Raw genomic sequence first — 19,935 nt, forward strand, 5'->3', positions numbered from 1 at the left:
GAAATGGGGTCCAAAGTTGATGTTTAAGAATAATTTTGTCGTCTTCACATTGATAATCATATCTTAATTCAACTACCAAAAAATAAATAAAGCAGAGTGGTTAAATTATATTAATATATGTAAAGAGAGAATTAAAAAAAACACAAGATTTGTTTTTTTATCATTACATTATTTGTTTAATAATAATAGAAATATGTGCAAGCTTAAATTCTTCATTATATTTTTTACAATAACAAGCTTGGATGGACATATATAATAAAATAAAATGAACTTATTTGTTAAATATTAATTTATGTATAAGCTTAGCTGTAAAAGATATTTTATAATTTTTCTTAAGAAAAATATTTTATAATTTTTCTTAAAAAAATATTTTTAATTTTGTCCAAACACATTATGGTATTATAATTAGTTTCAATGACTTTGAAAACAAAAATACATAAAAGATATTTATTTAGTTATTCCTTTGTCAATATATAATATTTCAACTTTATTATTAACTTAAATGGTTAATTACACTTATCAAATTGATTTTTCTCCTCAATCACTTGTTATCCTTACAACAACAAAGTGGTTTTCCCCTGCTTAGGATTGGCTATGTACCTCAAACAAAATCCTTGTTGCCTTTTGTGGTGATCTCTTGTTGCTTTTTACAATATTCAATTTTTCATATTTTTGAGTAATTTTTCCATCAAAATGTCAGTCTGAAAATTTCAATTTGTTAAAAATACCAGTTGAATAGATGATGATTTTAACATATATACCAGATGATTAGTGTGCAAGGTGAAAAAATGTAAGAATTACTTTTTGCAGCCAAATTTTTTGTAATATTTGTGGAAGCAGCTTGCAAAGAAGAGATCCTGTTACTGTAATGATAAAGGAAATAAACAAGTTGAACAAAGTTCTGCAGAATAGTGAAAACAAAAGTTGAAGTACATTTTCTTCATTTTGGCACAATAGTTTCCATTAATCAGAAAGTTTAACTTGTGCAAGTGACATAATAATCCAATCACAATATCTTGAAACAATGTCAACAGATTCAGTGGACTTAACTACTTTGTTCCATTAATTTTTTACTATTTTCTCTAGTGGTCTAGCATATACCAAGGGCCTTGGTTCATAGCACAATATCTGACAATAAGCACTCTCTGTAGTGATTTCAAACCACAAGTTTTCATTTACAGAATGTGGAAGTTATAAAATAACTGTTGAATAGGTTTCGAACAAATACGATAAGATTGTTGTGCAGTCTCCAGATTGAAATCCGGTGCTGTGATCAATAAAGAAAGGAACCTGTAGAGGACAACTTTATTCATACAAGGATTTGTTTTGATAAACCATTAAATAATCAAAAAACAAAATATCAACCAACATATAAATAAAAACTTCAACTCCTACTAATTTTTTTTATAAAAACTTTCATGTTAGACATACCAGCTAGGCTGACACCTCAAGTAACAACAATCATCTGCCATCACATGAACCTACTATTTTGCTTTTATACATTATTATTATTAATGCTCATAGTCTTCCTGCATGGGAGAACAAGGAGGGGATTTTAACAATTTCTGAGCTTGTTATGCAGGTTCAGGTATTTAATTACCAAATTCTCTTAGTTTATAAAAGTCAAATCCTACTTAAGATGTATAGCAAACCCATTTCATTTTAATAAAACTTTGATGAAGCTTTGAATGTACCACAAAATTCTAACCTCTTTAGATCCAGAAGCATCCAAGAGTAAGTTCATTCGATGAGACCCTTCTCCTACGTTTTGAAGAATGTAAGGAAGTTCCAATTCACATAATGCCTCACGGACTATTCGTGCTTTCTGAAAAGTGGAATTTGAAATCTATGAAGTCAGTAGAAGAAATATGCCCAATCACTTAGTGGAATAGTATGTGTATGATACTTGAAAATAAAAGAGTGGTTTCAGCATATATATTATGTGAATTTCATCTTCCAATAAAGATTGAATTTGAAGGAAAAAAATACCAAGCTGCTTCTCTTTTCAGACTACGATTTAGGCCAACTGAAAACTGAAAGTAGGTTGAGTAGACATGTAATGTTGTCTAAATGTTAAGCATTATCTTACAGATTGTTGTTACTTGAGGTGTTAACTTAGCTGAGATGTCAAGTTGCATAGTGACACCTAACATGAAAACTTATATAAAAAAAAAACATTATCTTACAGGATTATTTTCATATGAGAAGAGCTCCAACTTTCCTGGAGGAGGGTCAGGCCTGGAATAAACCCACCGGGTCATTCCTCTACCTGCTCGAAGGATTGTTGGCATCCATCCAGTAAAAATAGTGCTGCACAGAAATGGGATGTAAAGAACACATTAATTTCAAAGTGTCTCCTAGTCGAAATCATAAATTATGGAACAACCAGTAGACATTCTTTATTTAGTGATCTCTGCCACACATGACTCTCAATAATCTTTTGTATATGTTTCACTGTTCCTTAACAATCACTTTCTGAGTCACCCTAAGATGAGTAGCACACTGTTTGTGTCGCAGGAATCATATACAATTTGTTTAAATGCTAACATGCTTTCATGAAAGGATTATGGTTCCTTTCCACCTAACCAATAAATGCAGCAATTTTGTATGGTGAAGATGGAAATCGAATTTCCCTCCCACGATGTGATAAATAATATTTTACATGCTCATCAAAAAAGTGATTTGCATCTAATACCTCTCTAAAAGTCCTGATGATGGACTTCTGCCTTCTCCGTATTGCTCAAACAAGTATTTTACAATATCACCTGCAGTAAGACACCAAAGAGTAGAAAGATTGAAGAGGGGGAAACACACAATCAGCATTAGTTTAGAGGTTGGAATTAAGACTACAATTGCATTTACTATTTAAATGACAAACTCTAGTTCACAACATTAAAGGATTGAAAATGAACTAGTTAAAATCCTTTACTAACACAACTGAAACAGAACAAAATGGAAGTTTAGGTAAGAAAATGCAGATAGGAGTAATAAACCTTTAACATGAATCAACCTAAACCAGTAAACAACTATAAAAATGGTGCTTATTTATGTCATTGCCTCAAAACAGGACAATCAGAAACCATTTGGAGAAAGAGCAGCGAGAGACTTGCTTGCTTACCACTTTCATACATAGAAATACCCTTTTTTTTATCAATGAGGAAAGGAAACCTGCAAAAGAACATCATTGCAACATATTTTAAATAGAAATAACATTTGAAAAGACAAGCACAACATCAAACTATTTCACTAGTATTAAACATGTTGCAAGATACAAATAAGAAAAAAAAATTGTAAAAGAAAATGAAATCTGTCTTGTAGCAATTGCTTCTTCATCAGGATTAATCGGCATATAATACAACAAGTGATATACTGACAAAATTGAGACATGATACCAAAAAACTGATTTTAAATTTTCAAAGTTCCGTACTACTGCAAGAAAATTCATTCACATATCAAAGAAACAATATATGATGGAGAGCTGCGTACTGTTCTTTGCCACCTGTTATGCTGACCACCTCTCTGTGTCTTACAGAACCCTTAGGACATGGATAAACCTGTCGATGACACCCACAGGAGTAATATTAGGAGAGCCGATTCACAAAAATCAACCAGAAATCAGTTTCTCACAATCTCTTATCATAACTGAGTATATTACTGAATGATTAACATTAATTTTCATACAAAATAAAATCTTTTCCCTTGAACTTTAGCAAAGTTCAATGCAAGCCATACTGCCATTCAGCACTTTCTTGTAATTCAGCATTCTAAAACTCAACTATGGAAGAGAGTAGACATAGACCCCAAATTTGTAGGAGTATACCTTATTGGTAACAAAAAATAGCACTCCATTGAAACAGAAAAAACTCAGTCTAGGGAAGGGAGTATTGGATACTGAATGTGGTGGTAAGTGTGTGTGTGTGAAGCATTCATAGCTAACCTCTACAGAAAGATCTAGTTCAGTCAAAGCTTCTCGGACCCTTCTACAAAAGGGGCACGCCTCTGTTAAAAAATAATGTTTAAAAGATTTAAGATGGGACAATCACAAAATTCAACAATAAAATAAAATCAGAGCAATATGTAAGTGATCAAAAACCAAAACATGTTTGAGAATCATAGTATGAATAGTGTTAATAAAATTGAGGCCACATGGTGTTTTAGCAATAGTAATAGTAATAGACTTAAAATAAATAAACTTGTGGATGTTAATCAATTTCAATAATTAAGTCAAAGAAGAAACATACGTTTGCCTATTATTAACAAAAGCAATAGCATCATCAAGGGTTCTTCCTAAACCTTTCTAGAGTGGAAGAGGCGTACCAAATTCAAAAAGCTGCAAACTAAAAGGATGTTCTGAAGTGATTTCTTTGCAGAGTGAAGTCTCAGCTATGGATTTGTTTCCCCATGCAAACCTTGACAAGCTAGCCAAGGAAGATGTCGCTAGCTACCATTCATCAACAAAACGTAAAGGTAAGTCTGATATGAGGTGCATGCAGAATCTAAAGAATGATTTGCATAAATTTGTCAGAGACTTCATTACATGGCCCCCAGCTCCACATCACAGGGACAATGATTGTTTTCATATAATTTTTCATATACCTCCTAGACTCGGATACGTTTCTTAAATGTCGGACACACTTATCAAACACATTTACACTTTAAATGTCGGACACACTTATCAAACACAGACACTCGTGGAATCATATCCGAAAAATGTAGAATTTAAAAATATTTGTTAAATTTTTAACAATTTTTACACGGACTTAATGATTTTAAGGCAATTACTGCTACTTAAGACCTCTGAGAAATCACCTCGAAAGGGAGATTGCGTGGTTGAGAAGGATCCTTTCCCTGCCAGAATCAATAAATAAAGAAGCCATTGTGAACTGTCAATCATAACTGGTAGAGAAAAGCATAGAAAAAGTGAATTAGTATGCATACAGAGAAGAGCGTGAGTAGGGGACAGAGAAAAGAAAGAAGGGAGGTGGGTGTAGACGATGATGGCGACGCATCTGATTTTGATTTTGCAACGATTCTGAGTCTCTGCGAGGCCCAATTCCTATTCCCCCATTGAAGGCTCTTGGCAGTGGTTGAAGGTGTGGAGATGAACAGTGGGAGAACGGAGCCCAGCGACATGCCTCTGCTTCTCTTCACCACAACTTATGTCCCACACTGCCCAAAATAATATTCTGCTTCTTAGGTTTTAGTTATTTAAACACTTATTTTTACCTTATCCAATGTGAAATTAAAATCTTCTGTGATTATTGAGTTGGTTAAAACTCTCACATAGTTTAAATATAGTTTATAAAGTAAATATAGAATGAAATTTTGAAATTAAGAAATAAATTATATTAATTAATTATTAATTATATTAAAAATAGTGTTCATGTGGATACTTTGATTTGGTCAGTGTGTTTGTTGGAGTCTGGTGAGTGAAAGGCTGAACGGAGTGAGTATTATGTGAATCAGTTACTGAGTTGAGAAGATGAGAGCAGTGAGTCTCTGGCGGAAACAACCGTTTTCATTGGCATGTCGATGTTGCAGTCGCACATTCGTCGCCGATTCCGCTTCCAAGCTCCAAATCTTCGATCGCCAACGGAAGCGCGCACAGCGCGACCGAGCCGCGTGGTTTTCGCCGGCACAGGATCCTCTCCTTCACTCCGTCTCTCAGAACCTCGTGGATCGCTTGCAGGTGAGGTTAAGGTTGGTGGTCACATTCTCTTTCCGATTTCAATTCCGATTCCGATTCTCTTTCTTCAGGACTGCAAGAAGACTTTTCCAACCGCACTGTGTTTGGGAGGCTCCTTGCAACCTATCGTCAGCTCTCTTTCCACTCCTCCGGTTAACGGTAGCAATTTAACGATCCATCACTCTCTTGACATCCTGTTAAGTTGCATTGCTTCATTCTTCATTCATTGCTTCATTCCTCATTCATTGCTTCATTCCTCATTCGTTGCTTCATTCATCATTCATTGCTTCGTCTCAGGTGGCGTGGAAAAGCTTATTGTCATGGATGCCTCCTATGATATGGTTCAAGCTTGTAGGAATACTCGCCGTGCCTCATCCGACAATGCCGTCAAGACAGAATTTCTGGTTGCTGACGAAGAGTTCCTGCCTATTAAAGAGAGGTGATCCAATTTTCGATTCTTATTTATTTTTTTGGTTTCTCAACTTGTGGTAGGCTGTCAATTTAGTTCTTCAAAGAACGAAAAACCTGATTTAGTTACTGATTACTTAAAAAATATAATTAGTTTCTGGATATTATAGCTTAAAGACAAATTGTCGTGTCAAATTGGGACTAAATCTTATTATTTGTTCTTTTATGGACTAATTGATCGTGGCTTGCACATTATCTATCCAATTGGGCATTTGTCTTGTTTATTTCATATGTCAGGGTTTTCTGTTTTTTTTATTGTTTGAATTATTATTGATATTGGTTTGCAGCTCTGTGGATTTGGTTGTTAGTTGCTTGGGACTACACTGGACTAATGATCTTCCTGGAGCAATGATACAGGTTTTTATTCCTCTTGTTTGTGGCTTCTTTGTGTCTAAGTTGGTTCTTTTCTAATGGTGTGTTCAACAAAAGTTAATGTTCACAGAAAAAGCATAAAGTGATTGCAAATTGTTTGGTACATTTGTTTAGATATTTACAATACTGAACATTTTAAATGACTTAGATTTATATGCTTAGTGGAAAGAAAACTATTAGAGAAGTTTATGCAGTTCACAGGTTCTATAGCATAGCTGAGTAGTATTGAAGGATTGCTTGTAACTGTATGTTGTGTACACACATTCTTACTTATAATAAATAAAAGACCCAGTAATAAGGAACAAAATCAACAATTAAAGTGAGAAATATTTGCTAAGATATTTCCCCTATTTGACATAATCAAATTATATCATATTTTCTTATTTAATGTAATCAAATCATACAGTTACATGTTTATGCTTTAATTCCTTCCTTTTATGTCCTCTGTGTCATTTGGTCATAATATTTCTCTAAGTTAAATAATACCCAGAGCAACTAATAAAAATGATGAGGGAAGTATTTCATAGCATAACATACTCAAGTGTAGGCTTGTGCCTTCTAGGGGCTTTTTCCCTACCGGATATTCCCTATGTGCAAGTAGTAAACCTCTTTGTAACACTTAACAATTGTAATCTAGTTATAATGGATCATGATATTGCCTAGGAATTCTGGAAGTTAGTCTGACTTGAGGAGCAAAAGATTGATCCTTGCTAAAGTCATGAGTAATGAGCTAGTTCATTACTCTTTCAAAGCTACAAATACAACCCACTCAACAATAGATGACATGGGAAGTCATCAAAAGACCTCTTAGTATGGGTCAAAGTAATGTTTGTAGAAAGAGTATTGAAGCACTATTTGTGAGCAGGAGCGTAGGCACTTAGTGCTCCCATCTATGATGTTGCACTATTGTGTAAGCTTCATGTGTTAAACCAGAACTTGTTGGAGTAGCAAGAATTTCAGGTAAGGAAAATGATCTTCTGTTGTTGGAAATAGATTGGATATTTTAATTGGAAGGATGGTTATTTGGTTGCATTTATGAAAATTGAACTTTCATGGTACTTTGGCTAAGGTTTTGGTGCATGTTGAATTATAGTTATCCTTGAGTTGGCTTTTGAAATTTGAGTAGATAGATTAAATTGCAAGATGTTGAAATTGTGATATGCGCTGAACATGAATTCAATAAAAGTAAATGCTATATTGTGTCTAAATGGAGATTAACATGAACTTGATAATGGATCTTGAAATGAGTTTGGGGACCACACCCGATAACTACTTGTTAGAATATTACGGTTGTTAGTCTAATTGTTAGAACTAGCTATTAACAGTATATTATAGTATTATGAGCTATGTTTCTCTCTGTTTTTTTCCTTTCCTTTCTAAACCCTATAATAGCAACATTACTGACTGGGTTCTGTGCTCAACTATGTTTACATTCATAACATCTTCAAATGATTGAGTAAAAGAAGAAACCAAAAAGAATTAGTTAAAGCCTCTTAGTTGTGAAGGGCCTAATTGTAATTTATGGCTAATTTATTTGGATTATAATTGATTTATAGTTATCAATAATGTTGGAATATTTGCTTTGCCAACATAGAGAAAACTTCAATGTGCAAATCATATGTCTTTATCCTTATCAAAATGCCAGTTTTAATATAATTTTTTATTATCTAATTTTTTTAATGTTTTGCAGTCTAGATTGGCATTGAAGCCTGATGGCTTATTTTTAGCAGCTATTCTTGGTGGAGAAACATTAAAGTGACAATGCTATTTTTGTTTTTTAAGGTTTCTTTGCAACAAAAATTGATGGAGCATTTTAATGATATTTGTTTTGGTACCAGGGAGCTCAGAATAGCTTGTACGTTAGCACAAATGGAGCGGGAAGGAGGGATCAGTCCCCGAGTATCACCTTTGGCACAGGCATGTGTTATTGCAAAAGTATTATTTTAAATTTTTATATTAATTAGTTAATCTTAGAAAGTGGACTTTAAGTCTAGTCTAGCTCAAACCAACAAAACCAGTTTGAAAAGTGAGGTTTGCATCGGCAACCACTAATATACTACAGTTCGATCATATCTCGAATAAATGTGTTTTCCTGCCAACGATTGAACATCTCAAGCATGGGAGTAGAGATTTTGTAGGAGGTCCAGTAGAGTATGATATGATAGACTCAACAAACCTAGTTAGGAATAGATTTTAATACTATCTTAGAAAGTGAACTTTAAGTGTAACTTAACCCTACAAAACTAGCTTGCAAGGTGAGGTTTACATCTATCAATATACTAAAGTTTGATCATATCTCTAATAAATGTGAGATATTCAATAGTTAATATCACCTTATTTTGAATGAATGCTTCACTGTCACTTTTGAATAGGATCATGTGGTTTCATGTTACCTGTTTTTAGAATTTGGGTTTAGATTTAACTCAACCCAAAAACTCGTTCATAGGGTGGGGTTGGTCCCCACTTGTATATGTTATTTTGAAGCTGATTCTAGTAAATGTAAGACTTGTTTTCCTAATTAACCAGTTCATGCCCAACACTATTGGGTTTTGTACATAACTAATATGGTAGGTAGTTCAATAATGGATCTAAGATATACTCAAATACTATCATAGAATTAAAGCATAGAGTATAACTCAATTTTATAAAACCAACTTGTAAGATTAGAATTGTTCAAGCTTTGTAACCTTTATGTATGTCGTATCTCTAGTCGATGTGAGAGTAAACTAAGGTGGGCTAGAGGTGACCACAATTAAGGTGGTTTTCTAACAGTAGTCATTGTCTTGTGGCAATTCAATAATGAAATCTGTTATTTTGTTTGAAAGTAACGCCCCATCATTGTTCGTGGTTAATTTAAAGCAAGGAGGCCTTTTTAAAATATCAGTTAGTTGATCTGGTGGCTTGTTGTAACTTTAAGTCTTGTAATGAAGACGTGTATTTTGTCCAAATAGAATGATAAAGATGGAATTGAGAAGTTCTTTTGTCCTCCATTTCCAGGTTCGAGATGCTGGGAATCTTTTGACCAGGGCAGGTTTCACCCTTCCAGGTGTTGATGTTGATGAATACATAGTTAAATATGAAAGTGGTAAGAATTTTCATTTGGTTTAACAATTGAATTATTCCACATATACATGTGAATTAATTTAGTTATGACTTCTCCCTAATTTGTTTTAGATTTATTCTTCCTTAGTTTGGAATTTCAGTTCTGGTAGATGACCAAAGGCAGATAAGAAATCTGCTGAGATGAGCATGGTGACTTTTTATTGTTCACTGTTAGGGTGTAGTAAGTAAAAGCCACAAAAACCATATCACCTCATAGACAATTTGCTGGCTAAAAGAATATCCAATGCTAGAATAACAAAATTTCCGCTTGACCGGAAGGAGTGAAGATGGTTTGAATTTTTTCACCGAAAATCTTCAAAAGAAGAGAGTGAGGAGGGGTGGCAAAAGTTGAGAGAAATAGTGGTTTCCTTTTTTTATAATTGAATTTCCATTTTAAGTTGTTTCAACAAGTTGTCACTTGTTCATTGAATAATGTGAATTTCTTACCTCAGCTTTTCTGATACATTTTCGTCACGGTGATTCTTGTCTATGTTTTGTGCAGCTCTAGAGCTTATAGAACATCTCCGTGCAATGGGTGAAACAAATGCTCTTTCTCAAATGAACAATGTAAAGTATTTTTTTTTCTTTTTTCATACCAATAGATATTAAATAAAATTCCCTTTATAAAATGTTGAGCCATGGATGTTGCATTACATTTTTGACAAAAGGGTTATGCATATATGAACAGATCCTAAAGAGGGACACTGCTTTAGCAACTGCAGCTATTTATGATTCAATGTTTTCTTCAGAAGATGGAACTGTACCTGCAACCTTCCAGGTAATGAAAATGGAGGAATCATTTTATAAGAAAACCAGCAGTGTAGTTTATATGAAAACTGTGGTCACATGTTGTATGGTGATTCTTCCTTCATAGGTTATATACATGACGGGTTGGAGGGAACATTCTTCTCAGCAGAAAGCAAAACGAAGAGGATCAGCCACTGTATCTTTCAAGGATATTCAGAAGCAATTTGGAAGCCAAAGTTGATTAACTATATCATTATATAAAATAACAATTCATTTCTTACTTTTTATCATTACTTATTTTAAAACTAAAGTACTGTTGAATTATTCAAATGTATAATTTTCATTTCTTGCTTATTATTATTATTATTCTATTCGATGAGATGTCCATTTTTATATAAGAAATATTAATATAAATATTTATACATCAAAATTATATAATAGACAGCATATTATTACCTAATATGAAAATTAATGATAGTAGTAAATAAAATGAAATGAATATAAGTAATTTAGTTCTTTTATTAATTACAATAAATTCAATTATATTTGTAAAATAAAAAATTCCATAAGGCTATTTATACATGAATATATATACATACATACATTAATATATATACATAGAAGGCTTTTGGATACCAAGAAACAGAAGTGCAAATATATTGATTACAATAATTATAGTAAGTTGGGAAGTAAATACACTCCTGTTGGACAAAATTGTTTATCCTAAAGACCTTAGTCGCGCATTAATAAATGCGAATAATTTGGCAACTAATAGCTAACTCTAGTAAAACTTCATCGCAAAATCTTCTACAAATCAGAACAAGGAATCAATGTGTTTAACATATTAACAACACAAATCTTCCATTAGGAAAATAATTTGTAAGTCTTTGCGGAAACCACAATTGTTCGTATTCCTCCAATCGGAGCAAGAGCTGCTATTATAAGTCCAACTGTGATGCTCGCCTGTAACAAAATTCACAAACATAAATCAATCCAAACATTAAACTTGTGTTTCAATCACTTCATCAATTAACATGATCCAAACATACATACCCATGATGCAAACCAATGGAAACTCCATCTTTTAGGTTTTGATGACCCAAGCCATAACACACTAGGAATCTGCAATCAAACGTTTCAAACTTGTTAGCCTACTTCTTCTTCTTCTTCTTCTTCTTCAGATTCAAACATGGTTCATAGCATAATTTCAGATCTTACAATATATGATGTTGACGTGAAAGCAAGTCCTCCAAAAAACCCCAAGAGTCCTCCAAAAAATGGAACGCACATGCCAATAAATCCCACCAAACCTGCAACCAAATTTTAGACACAGATTATACCTGTAATATATAATCAAAAGAAACAGTTAAGAACTCAAAAGCCGTTTGAGACTATCAATTCTTACAAACAAAAGCGCTTCGACTAGCCATGCGAAGGATCTTTGAGGGAGAACAATTGAGTTTTTTCACCAAAGTTGTCTCTATTATATCAAACACAGGCATGGCAAAAACCTTCACAAGAAACAGATTAAGGAAACAACTTTTGATTTTGATTTTGATTTAGGTATGCATGAACAAATTTTCGTATATATATATATACCTGGAAGCTTCCCACGACATGAATAAAGACCATTAAGTTAGCAATGGCAATGAGCCAATAGGGGTGTTCGAGTGTGATAAGGACATCATCCTCAACAGCGTTTCCAAATGCCCAGAATCCAGTTACTGCAACTGTCATATAGCAGAAAATGACTATGAAGTATGCCACCACCACACCTTGCCACATTGGAACCTTTGAAGGTTTTTCTTCTGTTGAGGGCAATGTGGCTTGAATCTCCGAGACAACACTGTGCCCAGCAAAGGCAAATGCCACGGTTCCAAGGGCAGTGAAAGCATCAAAAGTTATCCCTGCAGGTGTGTGAGATCGAACTCCATAGTTCCTAGGATAATGCAGCTTCGACCCCTCCACAGCAGACATGACAAATGCCACCATTGAATAGCTGCATGCATCCACACACACACACACCATGTTAAATTTCAACACAATTACATAACAATCTGAAACCAAAGAAAGGAACATACGTACCAGATTGACATGACGGCTGCGAGAGAAGAAACTGCTTTCAGTTTGTGGAAGTTAGGAGTTTGGGAAAGCAACAACTGTATGATTACAAATACTAGAATGTAATATGTTTGTTTGATGTCACTGAGGCCACGAACACTGAGTATTTGGAAGAACTTCTTGAGGGATTTCCCACCAGTCACACTGTAAACAATGGTGGAAGCCACCTGAACCGTTAGCTGCTGTGGCATCACCATCCAAACCCCTTTCTTGGGACCATAAACGTGCTCTCCCATTTCAAAGTATCGATCAAACCTCTTCCCATCCATCTCATGCATCTCAACAAGTTGCCACAACGTGTAAAATGTCAGAAGCCATGAAATCACCAGCATTACAATACCTGGAACCCTGTAAAAAACATCCATCAATCACACAACACAACACAAAAGGGTATCTGTCAACATCAGATTTTGCTTAAAAAAACTGAGTCTTGATGATCTCATGTTACCTACAACAATGACACTGATCTTCAAACACTTTAGGTGACGTAACTCTTATACAAATAATCTCAACATAAACTTCTTATCCCTTATCCCTTAACCTAACGTGATCCGACAGACATTACAATACATCAACTACATTAACATAACATAAATACACAAACACATCAATATACAATTACATAAACACTTTTTCAAGAGAAGATACAAAAGTTCAACAACAACTAAACTCATTATTTGCCGGCAAACAGAACTAAACCAAACACGCACGAACCATCCAAGTTGGGCAAGAGCATAAGGTAATCCAAGCACGCCAGCACCCACCATAGCCGTGACATTGTGGAAAGATGAATACCACCACTTTGCCTCCCTAGATGTTTCTACGGGCATCCAATTTTCAACTTTCTGAGTTTCCATTGGTGACCTTCCACCATTCCAATCGGCGTGCTCCTGAAACAACATCAATCAATGGAACACACATCACATCACATGAAGTAATTCAGAAGATGGTGATTATGAGAGTGTAGCTTAGCTTGCTTGCTTTGCATGCATGCATGCACACATACCATTTTCGCTAAGGTTGTAAAGGATGTGAACTCCTTTTTTTTTTTTTTAATGAAGGTGTTTACTAAGTTTATATAAAGATATATATATTAGTGAGATGGTTCTTGCTGGATCAGTCATGGCATCAAGTCCGAATCTTAAGGAGAGGACGTTTAGGGCAAGAAAATTCAACAGAGACTTTCTCTCTCTTTTCCTTACCTTATTTGCCTACTTCTTCCACATTTCACTCCCTTTTTATTTATGCCATCTTTTATCATTCTTTTTCTTTCATAAAACTAACTAATATCTCTATTTTCAAATGGCCACAAACCAGTTACTGTGAAATAATTCAGAAGCTGAATCTTGGAAACAAAATAGTCATATATTCAACATATACTTTGGTCATCTGCAACATCCTAAACTAAGGGAATAACAGTTATCACTACAAATGTGTTTACCCAAAAATAGATTCACCATGAGTTGTTCTAAAACTTCCACAATGTTACGTTATATGTAAATAATTTCATATTTTATACATCAGAAAAATAAGTTTATGATTATTGGTGTGAAATGTATATTTTACTTTTAATTTTTCAGATATTTTTTAGAAGTTTTAATTGTTGATATAATATGAGCATCAAATTATATAAATGTCTTTGTTGTTTTCTATAGATTAATATTATTTCACAAAACAATCATGAAATAGAAACCAATTTTTAGATACCAAAATAATCAGGTACAATAAAAACTAAATAGAGACCATTTTAGAAACTAAACAAAAAATTGGTTTCTAAATTAGTTTCTATTATTGTTAAATAGTTTCTAAATTGGTATCTAATTAACAACTAAGGTTTTAACTACCAATTATTTGGTTTCTAAATTTGGTAAGAAAAACCTTGATTGCTAATTAGATACGAATTTAGAAACTATTTAACAATAATAGAAACTAATATAAACTAATTTAGAAACCAATTTTTTTTTAGTTTCTAAAATAGTCTCTAATTTAGTTACTATTGCAACTAATTATTTTGATTTCTACAAGTTGATTTCTATTTCATGATTTTCTTGTAGTGTTTATTAGATAGTTTCACACAAAAACTTCATCAAATATTACTATCAACGATAAAACTTAACCTTCACAACTTTACAGAGCAGACCAAACAAAAGAAAAAGACTGAATCTTTGAAATGCTTTGTCTTTTTCAAGCAGTTTCAGTCCTCATCACATTCCTCTTTCATAACACAAAAACTTCAAAAAAAAATATTGTGATTTAGCAATTTTACTGCCAAATTAACACTTAACAATAAGGAATAACAACGAGGATTGTTATAATTTGGATGGAAAATAACTAAGGAACCCAAAATTAATTAATTATTCTAAAAATGATTAATTTAAGAACACTACATTTATCTGATTAAAACTGAATTTATATTATTTAAGTAAATATATCTAAAGTAGTTGGAGGATATTTTAATTTATTAATCATGGATTTGGTTGAAAATATACTGTTGGAACTAGTTACTAAATAAGTTAAATTCAATTCTTATATTAAATATGTTTTGTTCTATTATTTATATATTATTTCTTATTACAAATTGTTATTAGTTCCTAGCTCATACTCTTTAAACATGTTGATTTATTCATTAATAAAGTTAAGTTTTTATTTATTTATATGGAAAGAAATTTGAGAGAAAGATGGTTGAAAAATGTAAGTTGGAATTTTAGATTAAAAAATAGGTTGATTCTCCTGGTACCATATTAGTCCAAATATGCACCAACACTATGTCTGTTTTGTGATTTAAATTTTTTTGTCTTTCACATATTTATATTCATAAGTCAGTCAGAAAATTCTGAATTACAAAATAAATATGTGATTTTTGGATTTTGCATTCAGAAGTTTACCTAAATAATATAATTCGGACGCTAATATCTATAGAAAAACATAAATAAATTCTAAATTTCAATCATCAATAATAACATTTTGATATAAAAATCCAAAATTAATAACTTACTTCTAGATATAAACATTCGAAAACTTAAATAAAATACGGAAATGATTTTTAGAATATAAAAATCCAAAATATATAGATTTCTACATTAAGAAAAAAAATGTAAAAAAAATAAGTAGCAATGTGAATTTTAAATTTTGTATTGTGCGTTAAAAGATATGTGTTAAATGACATAGTGTTGGGTGAAATTGCCAAAAAATGAAGCAATGATATATAAAGAGAAAAAATTCATAAAATTAGGAAGCAAAGTGAATGTAAGAAGAAGAGGAGGAAGAAAAAGAAGAACAAGAAGAAGAAAAAGGAGTGGCAATGGAGGCTGCTCCTCCTTCCAACGATCTGTGTTCAGTGTGTCATGGCAACTTTCACCTTCCCTGCCAAGCCAATTGCTCTCACTGGTTTTGTGGTAAAGTTCATCAATTCTCTTTCTCTCTCTCTCTCTCAACACCCTTCTTCAATTCTCAACCTTTTCATTCTTGCAGCAAATTGCATCATGCTGGTGTGGCAGCACGGATCAGGGACAAGCTCTTGCAAATGCCCTCTTTGTCGGCGACCCATCACTCTCTTAGTCCCCACCGAACACTCTCTCAGGCAGCGTCACGACCCTGAAGTTGCTCAGATTCTCTCCAAAATTCATGCTTACAACCGTGTCTTCGGTGGCCAACCCTCCTCTTTTTTTCAGGTACCCATCCTATTTCTTTCTTGCTTTCTTCCCTTTCATCACTCTTCTGCCAAATTCATTCCAAAGGGTCATTGCAGAGACTGCAAGATCTTCCTTTTCTGCTGCACAGGCTCTTGCGGGAGTTCCTCGACCCTCACAGATCCCTTCCTCTTGTCGTCCGTGCCCGTGTCTTTATTGCTGTCAGTTTCCTCACTCTTTCACTTCATTTCTTGCTGTCTGCCCTAACTACCTTCCTCAACCGATTGTCCCTTATTTTCTTATATGCTCTTCAATTTTGATGAAACTGATAATTTAGGTTTTGGGTATGTTTGTTTCATAACTTTTTCTTTAGCAGTTAAAAACTCATGACATGGGATACTACTAATAAGATTGTTTTTATGGTACCCTTTCAAATTTAAGGGTTTTGGTACTGGGCTAATTGTTGAATATGAGTTTAAGCAGGCTAAGGGGAGGAGAGAACGAGGAAATTCCCAATAATAGGACTAAACCAATTAAATTCTCAATAACAAGTACCATAGAGTTTCACTTATATTAGAAAACATGTGTTAATGGTGCTTTTCACTGATAGCGTAGAGAAGGTGATGACAAATTCTATTAAGAAATGAATTTTAAGTACAACTCAACCTCATAATAATACTGGTTTATAAGGTGAGATTTGTACTCACGTATTAATTTCTAGTTGAAGATCTCCAATAAATTCTCAATCAGACACATCAAACATGTTAAGAAGGGACAGGGTAGTGTTTGGCTCACTTACTCGAAGATAGAATAGAAAAAAGTGCTGTGACAAGAAAAGAGAAAAGAATGAAGTGTGTCAAGTGTTTTGGGGTCCATACATTGGTGAAGTTTGCTTTCCCTTTCTTCTTTGTTTGTGTTTTCCTTTTAAAATTAAGGAAGATCCTTTTAGATGCCAGATTTGTTGTAATTTAGTTTTCTAACAATCTTGATAAATTTATCATTTTATATTAATATGTAAGAGAAGGGTCATATTGGTTTGTCTTTGAGCATGGGTCCTTTATTTACAGATGATAGCAAGTTTTCTATACATCCTCAGCCCAATTGACTTCATTCCTGAAGGTAGGTAGTTACTGTACCCATTTTCTTTTTTGGTTGGAATTTGTATAATATTTCTCACAGTAACTGTCTTTCTCTTTTTTTGATATTTGTTCCAGGAGTATTAGGAATAGTTGGTCTCTTAGATGATGTCTTAATTGGGCTCATCTGCTTCCTACATGTTGCTGCCCTTTATAGATCAGTTCTCTACCTCCGTCATGGAGGTTCCTGAACATGTCCTACAAATTTACAATCCCTGAACATGTTGTTGCCCTGATGTGGATTTAAAGATGAACTCTACTTTGTTTCTTATGTACATAGACAAGTTCAATTTCAAATAGTGGAGTTAGTAATGGAAAAGTTGTTGAGAAAAAAGTTGTCAAAATATTGGTGCTGACCAGAACAAAAGGATACTACTGGCCTGGCTAAAAGAATCACACAATTTCAACTAGGAAACACCAATGAGCATTTTGTTTCGTTGTGCATTTCTTCTCTTGCCTACCATGACTTGCTAAAATGCCTTTTTTTCTTCAAGCACAACCTGTTTTGCCTTTTTTTTACCCTTTCATATTTTGTTTTCTTTTGAGAATTTGGGTAATCGCTGGAAAGTATCATGATATAGCACGAAATATTTGAGCTTAAATGCTTCCCTAACCTTAACAAGAATAATTTCAAAACTTCATTCTGTCACAGACAAAACCCCATTGGGCAGATTTTTACTTTTCTTTACATTAGAAGTGTGTGTTGTAGTGGTAAGTGAGGATATATCAGCACATGTGTGGGTATGAATGATCCAGAAAGTAACCAGCATAATTCCATACCAGCATTATTATCATGAGTATTCCATACCATTCCTCATTTTTCCACTGTAAAATGAATGCAGAGGATAGAAGTTTCACAGAGCAGCTGAAATTTTTAAATGCAATTTTTTTCATCTTTCCAATCCACCTACCATAAAATGATTCACAATCTTTCAACAGTAAAGCAAAAAAGGATGTGATCAGAAAGCATTATGAAGCATTCACAACTATTAAGAAGCATGTCCATGAATATTTAGTGGCAATGAATTCAACAAAACACCAACTGAGTAAAAAGGATGCTACTTAAGTATAAGCAAGATCCACAAAAAATGATAAAATGTAATGACCATATTAATCATAGTACACGAACTGAATTCAGGCAACGCAAATATACATATATATTAACAATATTACCAACGAGTCAGATCTAAACGGGAAAAAAATTAACAGACATTTCTGCAAATAGGTAAAGAGAGAAAGAACAAAGAGATTTATAACTAACATCATTACCTAAACAAAGAGAAAACTCCAGGACACGATCCTTGTCAGGAGTATCACCAGGAAGTCTAGAGACATTTCCACGCTCATCTATATGAATGCCGAAATATTCCTCCACCATTTCAGCCTTTTGTTTCAGCAGTTCTGTGTTCATCTTGGGAATAGCAAAAGAAATACCCGTAAATATCAAAAAGCAAAATCCAAAAAGAAACTATCAAGTGAATATGTGCACATACAGGAAGTTCAATTTGTGACATTGGCAGATAAAAATTGCAGTATATAGTCCCCTACTCTATTTCAAAATCTAATAGAGACAGTGAAATCCTATGAAGACACAGAAACATATATTTTGCAGTGAGGGGTGTTGCAAAAGCAGCCCATAGACAGACTAAGGTGCCTCAGAGTTCATGCTATGCGGCTGTAGCACCACTTTTTCCAGGGTGGTGCAGCAAAGGAGATGATTGTTACCTACCCTTTGTAACAGGAGCTCAATTCTCAATAGGAAACAGGGAAACTCTTTAAACTAATGATGTGTGGTGCCTATATTCAGTGATGTATAACATGATGAACCTGCAACAACTTGATTTGTGCATGTCTATCTCAGTAAGGAGCATTATATATTCTTTCCTTCTGGCAATAATTTTGAGAGCTTCCAAGTCTCATTCTTCTCCAAAGCCTTGATTTGTTCTTCAGCACAGCCTTCAGGTACTTGATTTGCTTCATGGAAGTTTTGAGATATATTGGTGCAGTCCAAGGTGGTGACAAAAGCCCTGCACTCCTGTGACAACCTCTCAATAGACACATGGTTAATCTGAGAAATAATGAGATTTAACATGTTTGCCCTTCTCACATACCTCAATTTTTATGAAATAAAGAGGGAAACAAGTTTTCCAATTAACCAAAATTAGGGTGCCCTAGGAGATACTGCCATCACATCACATCACATCATCTTTGGAACAAACCACAAGTGCAGTCTTCATATTTTTTGAGTGTCATAACTTTTTGAAGTGATTAGAAGGTTGACTCTTTGGTCAAAGTCTGAGTAGGCAATATTTGGTGAGGATGGGCACTTGAGTTGATAAGCCTTGAACCAAAATAATTAATTGATTAAAGTAAAAAATATTTTATAAATTAAATATATTTTTTATTTTTTATTTCTAAATAATTTCTAAATAAAAATTTATAAAATAATTTTAAATTGATATAATTCTCAGTTACTCATTACTTTATATTTTAAATTAATCTTTTAAAAAATAATTTAAAATTAGTAACTAAAATCTAGATATCTAATTTAAATACCAATTTAAAATTTATTTTATAATTTTTTATTAATAATAGAAACTATTTAGATAAAAATAATTTTTTTAGTTTATAAATTAGTATATAATTTAATTAATATAATAATTAATTTTTTTTA

At 33.3% G+C, this 19,935-nt stretch overlaps 4 protein-coding genes across 9 annotated transcripts; 2 read left to right on the plus strand and 2 right to left on the minus strand.

The window, feature by feature from the left end:
- Positions 1 to 912: 912 nt before the first annotated feature.
- On the minus strand, positions 913 to 5,133 carry LOC137834575 (Thioredoxin family protein). 2 transcript variants are annotated; one of them, XR_016520807.1, is made up of 11 exons: positions 4,939 to 5,133; positions 4,810 to 4,848; positions 4,318 to 4,441; positions 3,938 to 3,999; positions 3,487 to 3,554; positions 3,119 to 3,168; positions 2,696 to 2,765; positions 2,187 to 2,310; positions 1,709 to 1,825; positions 1,432 to 1,529; positions 913 to 1,290 (listed from the first exon to the last, which is right to left on the minus strand). XR_016520807.1 is itself a non-coding variant. In XM_068642615.2 (10 exons), the coding sequence occupies exons 1-10, from the start codon at positions 5,131 to 5,133 to the stop codon at positions 1,192 to 1,194; spliced, it is 948 nt and encodes a 315-aa protein (XP_068498716.1). In that variant the 3' UTR covers positions 913 to 1,191. The 2 variants fall into 2 exon arrangements, 1 of the variants encoding a protein (XP_068498716.1); XM_068642615.2 differs by lacking the exon at positions 1,432 to 1,529.
- On the plus strand, positions 5,060 to 10,754 carry LOC137834574 (S-adenosyl-L-methionine-dependent methyltransferases superfamily protein). Of its 5 annotated transcripts, none has more exons than XM_068642614.2 (11): positions 5,060 to 5,197; positions 5,408 to 5,689; positions 5,758 to 5,845; positions 5,984 to 6,125; positions 6,442 to 6,511; positions 8,217 to 8,281; positions 8,365 to 8,443; positions 9,524 to 9,611; positions 10,131 to 10,195; positions 10,317 to 10,406; positions 10,503 to 10,754. In XM_068642614.2, the coding sequence occupies exons 2-11, from the start codon at positions 5,483 to 5,485 to the stop codon at positions 10,614 to 10,616; spliced, it is 1,008 nt and encodes a 335-aa protein (XP_068498715.1). In that variant the 5' UTR covers positions 5,060 to 5,197; positions 5,408 to 5,482; the 3' UTR covers positions 10,617 to 10,754. The 5 variants fall into 5 exon arrangements, 2 of the variants coding, with proteins under 2 accessions (XP_068498715.1, XP_090158165.1); XR_016520806.1 differs by having other exon boundaries at positions 5,063 to 5,197; positions 5,467 to 5,689; positions 8,222 to 8,281; XM_090302039.1 differs by having other exon boundaries at positions 5,063 to 5,197; positions 5,467 to 5,689.
- A 331-nt stretch (positions 10,755 to 11,085) lies between these two features.
- Positions 11,086 to 13,553, minus strand: LOC137836181 (lysine histidine transporter-like 5). The gene is made up of 8 exons (XM_068645034.1): positions 13,503 to 13,553; positions 13,211 to 13,386; positions 12,461 to 12,844; positions 11,975 to 12,374; positions 11,781 to 11,886; positions 11,594 to 11,685; positions 11,429 to 11,497; positions 11,086 to 11,338 (listed from the first exon to the last, which is right to left on the minus strand). Exons 1-8 carry the CDS (start codon positions 13,503 to 13,505, stop codon positions 11,240 to 11,242), a joined length of 1,329 nt encoding a protein of 442 aa, XP_068501135.1. The 5' UTR covers positions 13,506 to 13,553; the 3' UTR covers positions 11,086 to 11,239.
- Positions 13,554 to 15,654: 2,101 nt separating this feature from the next.
- Positions 15,655 to 17,705, plus strand: LOC137834578 (uncharacterized). The gene is made up of 5 exons (XM_068642620.2): positions 15,655 to 15,891; positions 15,968 to 16,167; positions 16,245 to 16,346; positions 17,193 to 17,244; positions 17,340 to 17,705. The coding sequence occupies exons 1-5, from the start codon at positions 15,798 to 15,800 to the stop codon at positions 17,450 to 17,452; spliced, it is 561 nt and encodes a 186-aa protein (XP_068498721.1). The 5' UTR covers positions 15,655 to 15,797; the 3' UTR covers positions 17,453 to 17,705.
- Positions 17,706 to 19,935: the final 2,230 nt, after the last annotated feature.

The sequence above is a fragment of the Phaseolus vulgaris genome, chromosome 5 (assembly GCF_051622355.1).
Source record: "Phaseolus vulgaris cultivar YP4 chromosome 5, ASM5162235v1, whole genome shotgun sequence".
Taxonomy (NCBI): domain Eukaryota; kingdom Viridiplantae; phylum Streptophyta; class Magnoliopsida; order Fabales; family Fabaceae; genus Phaseolus; species Phaseolus vulgaris.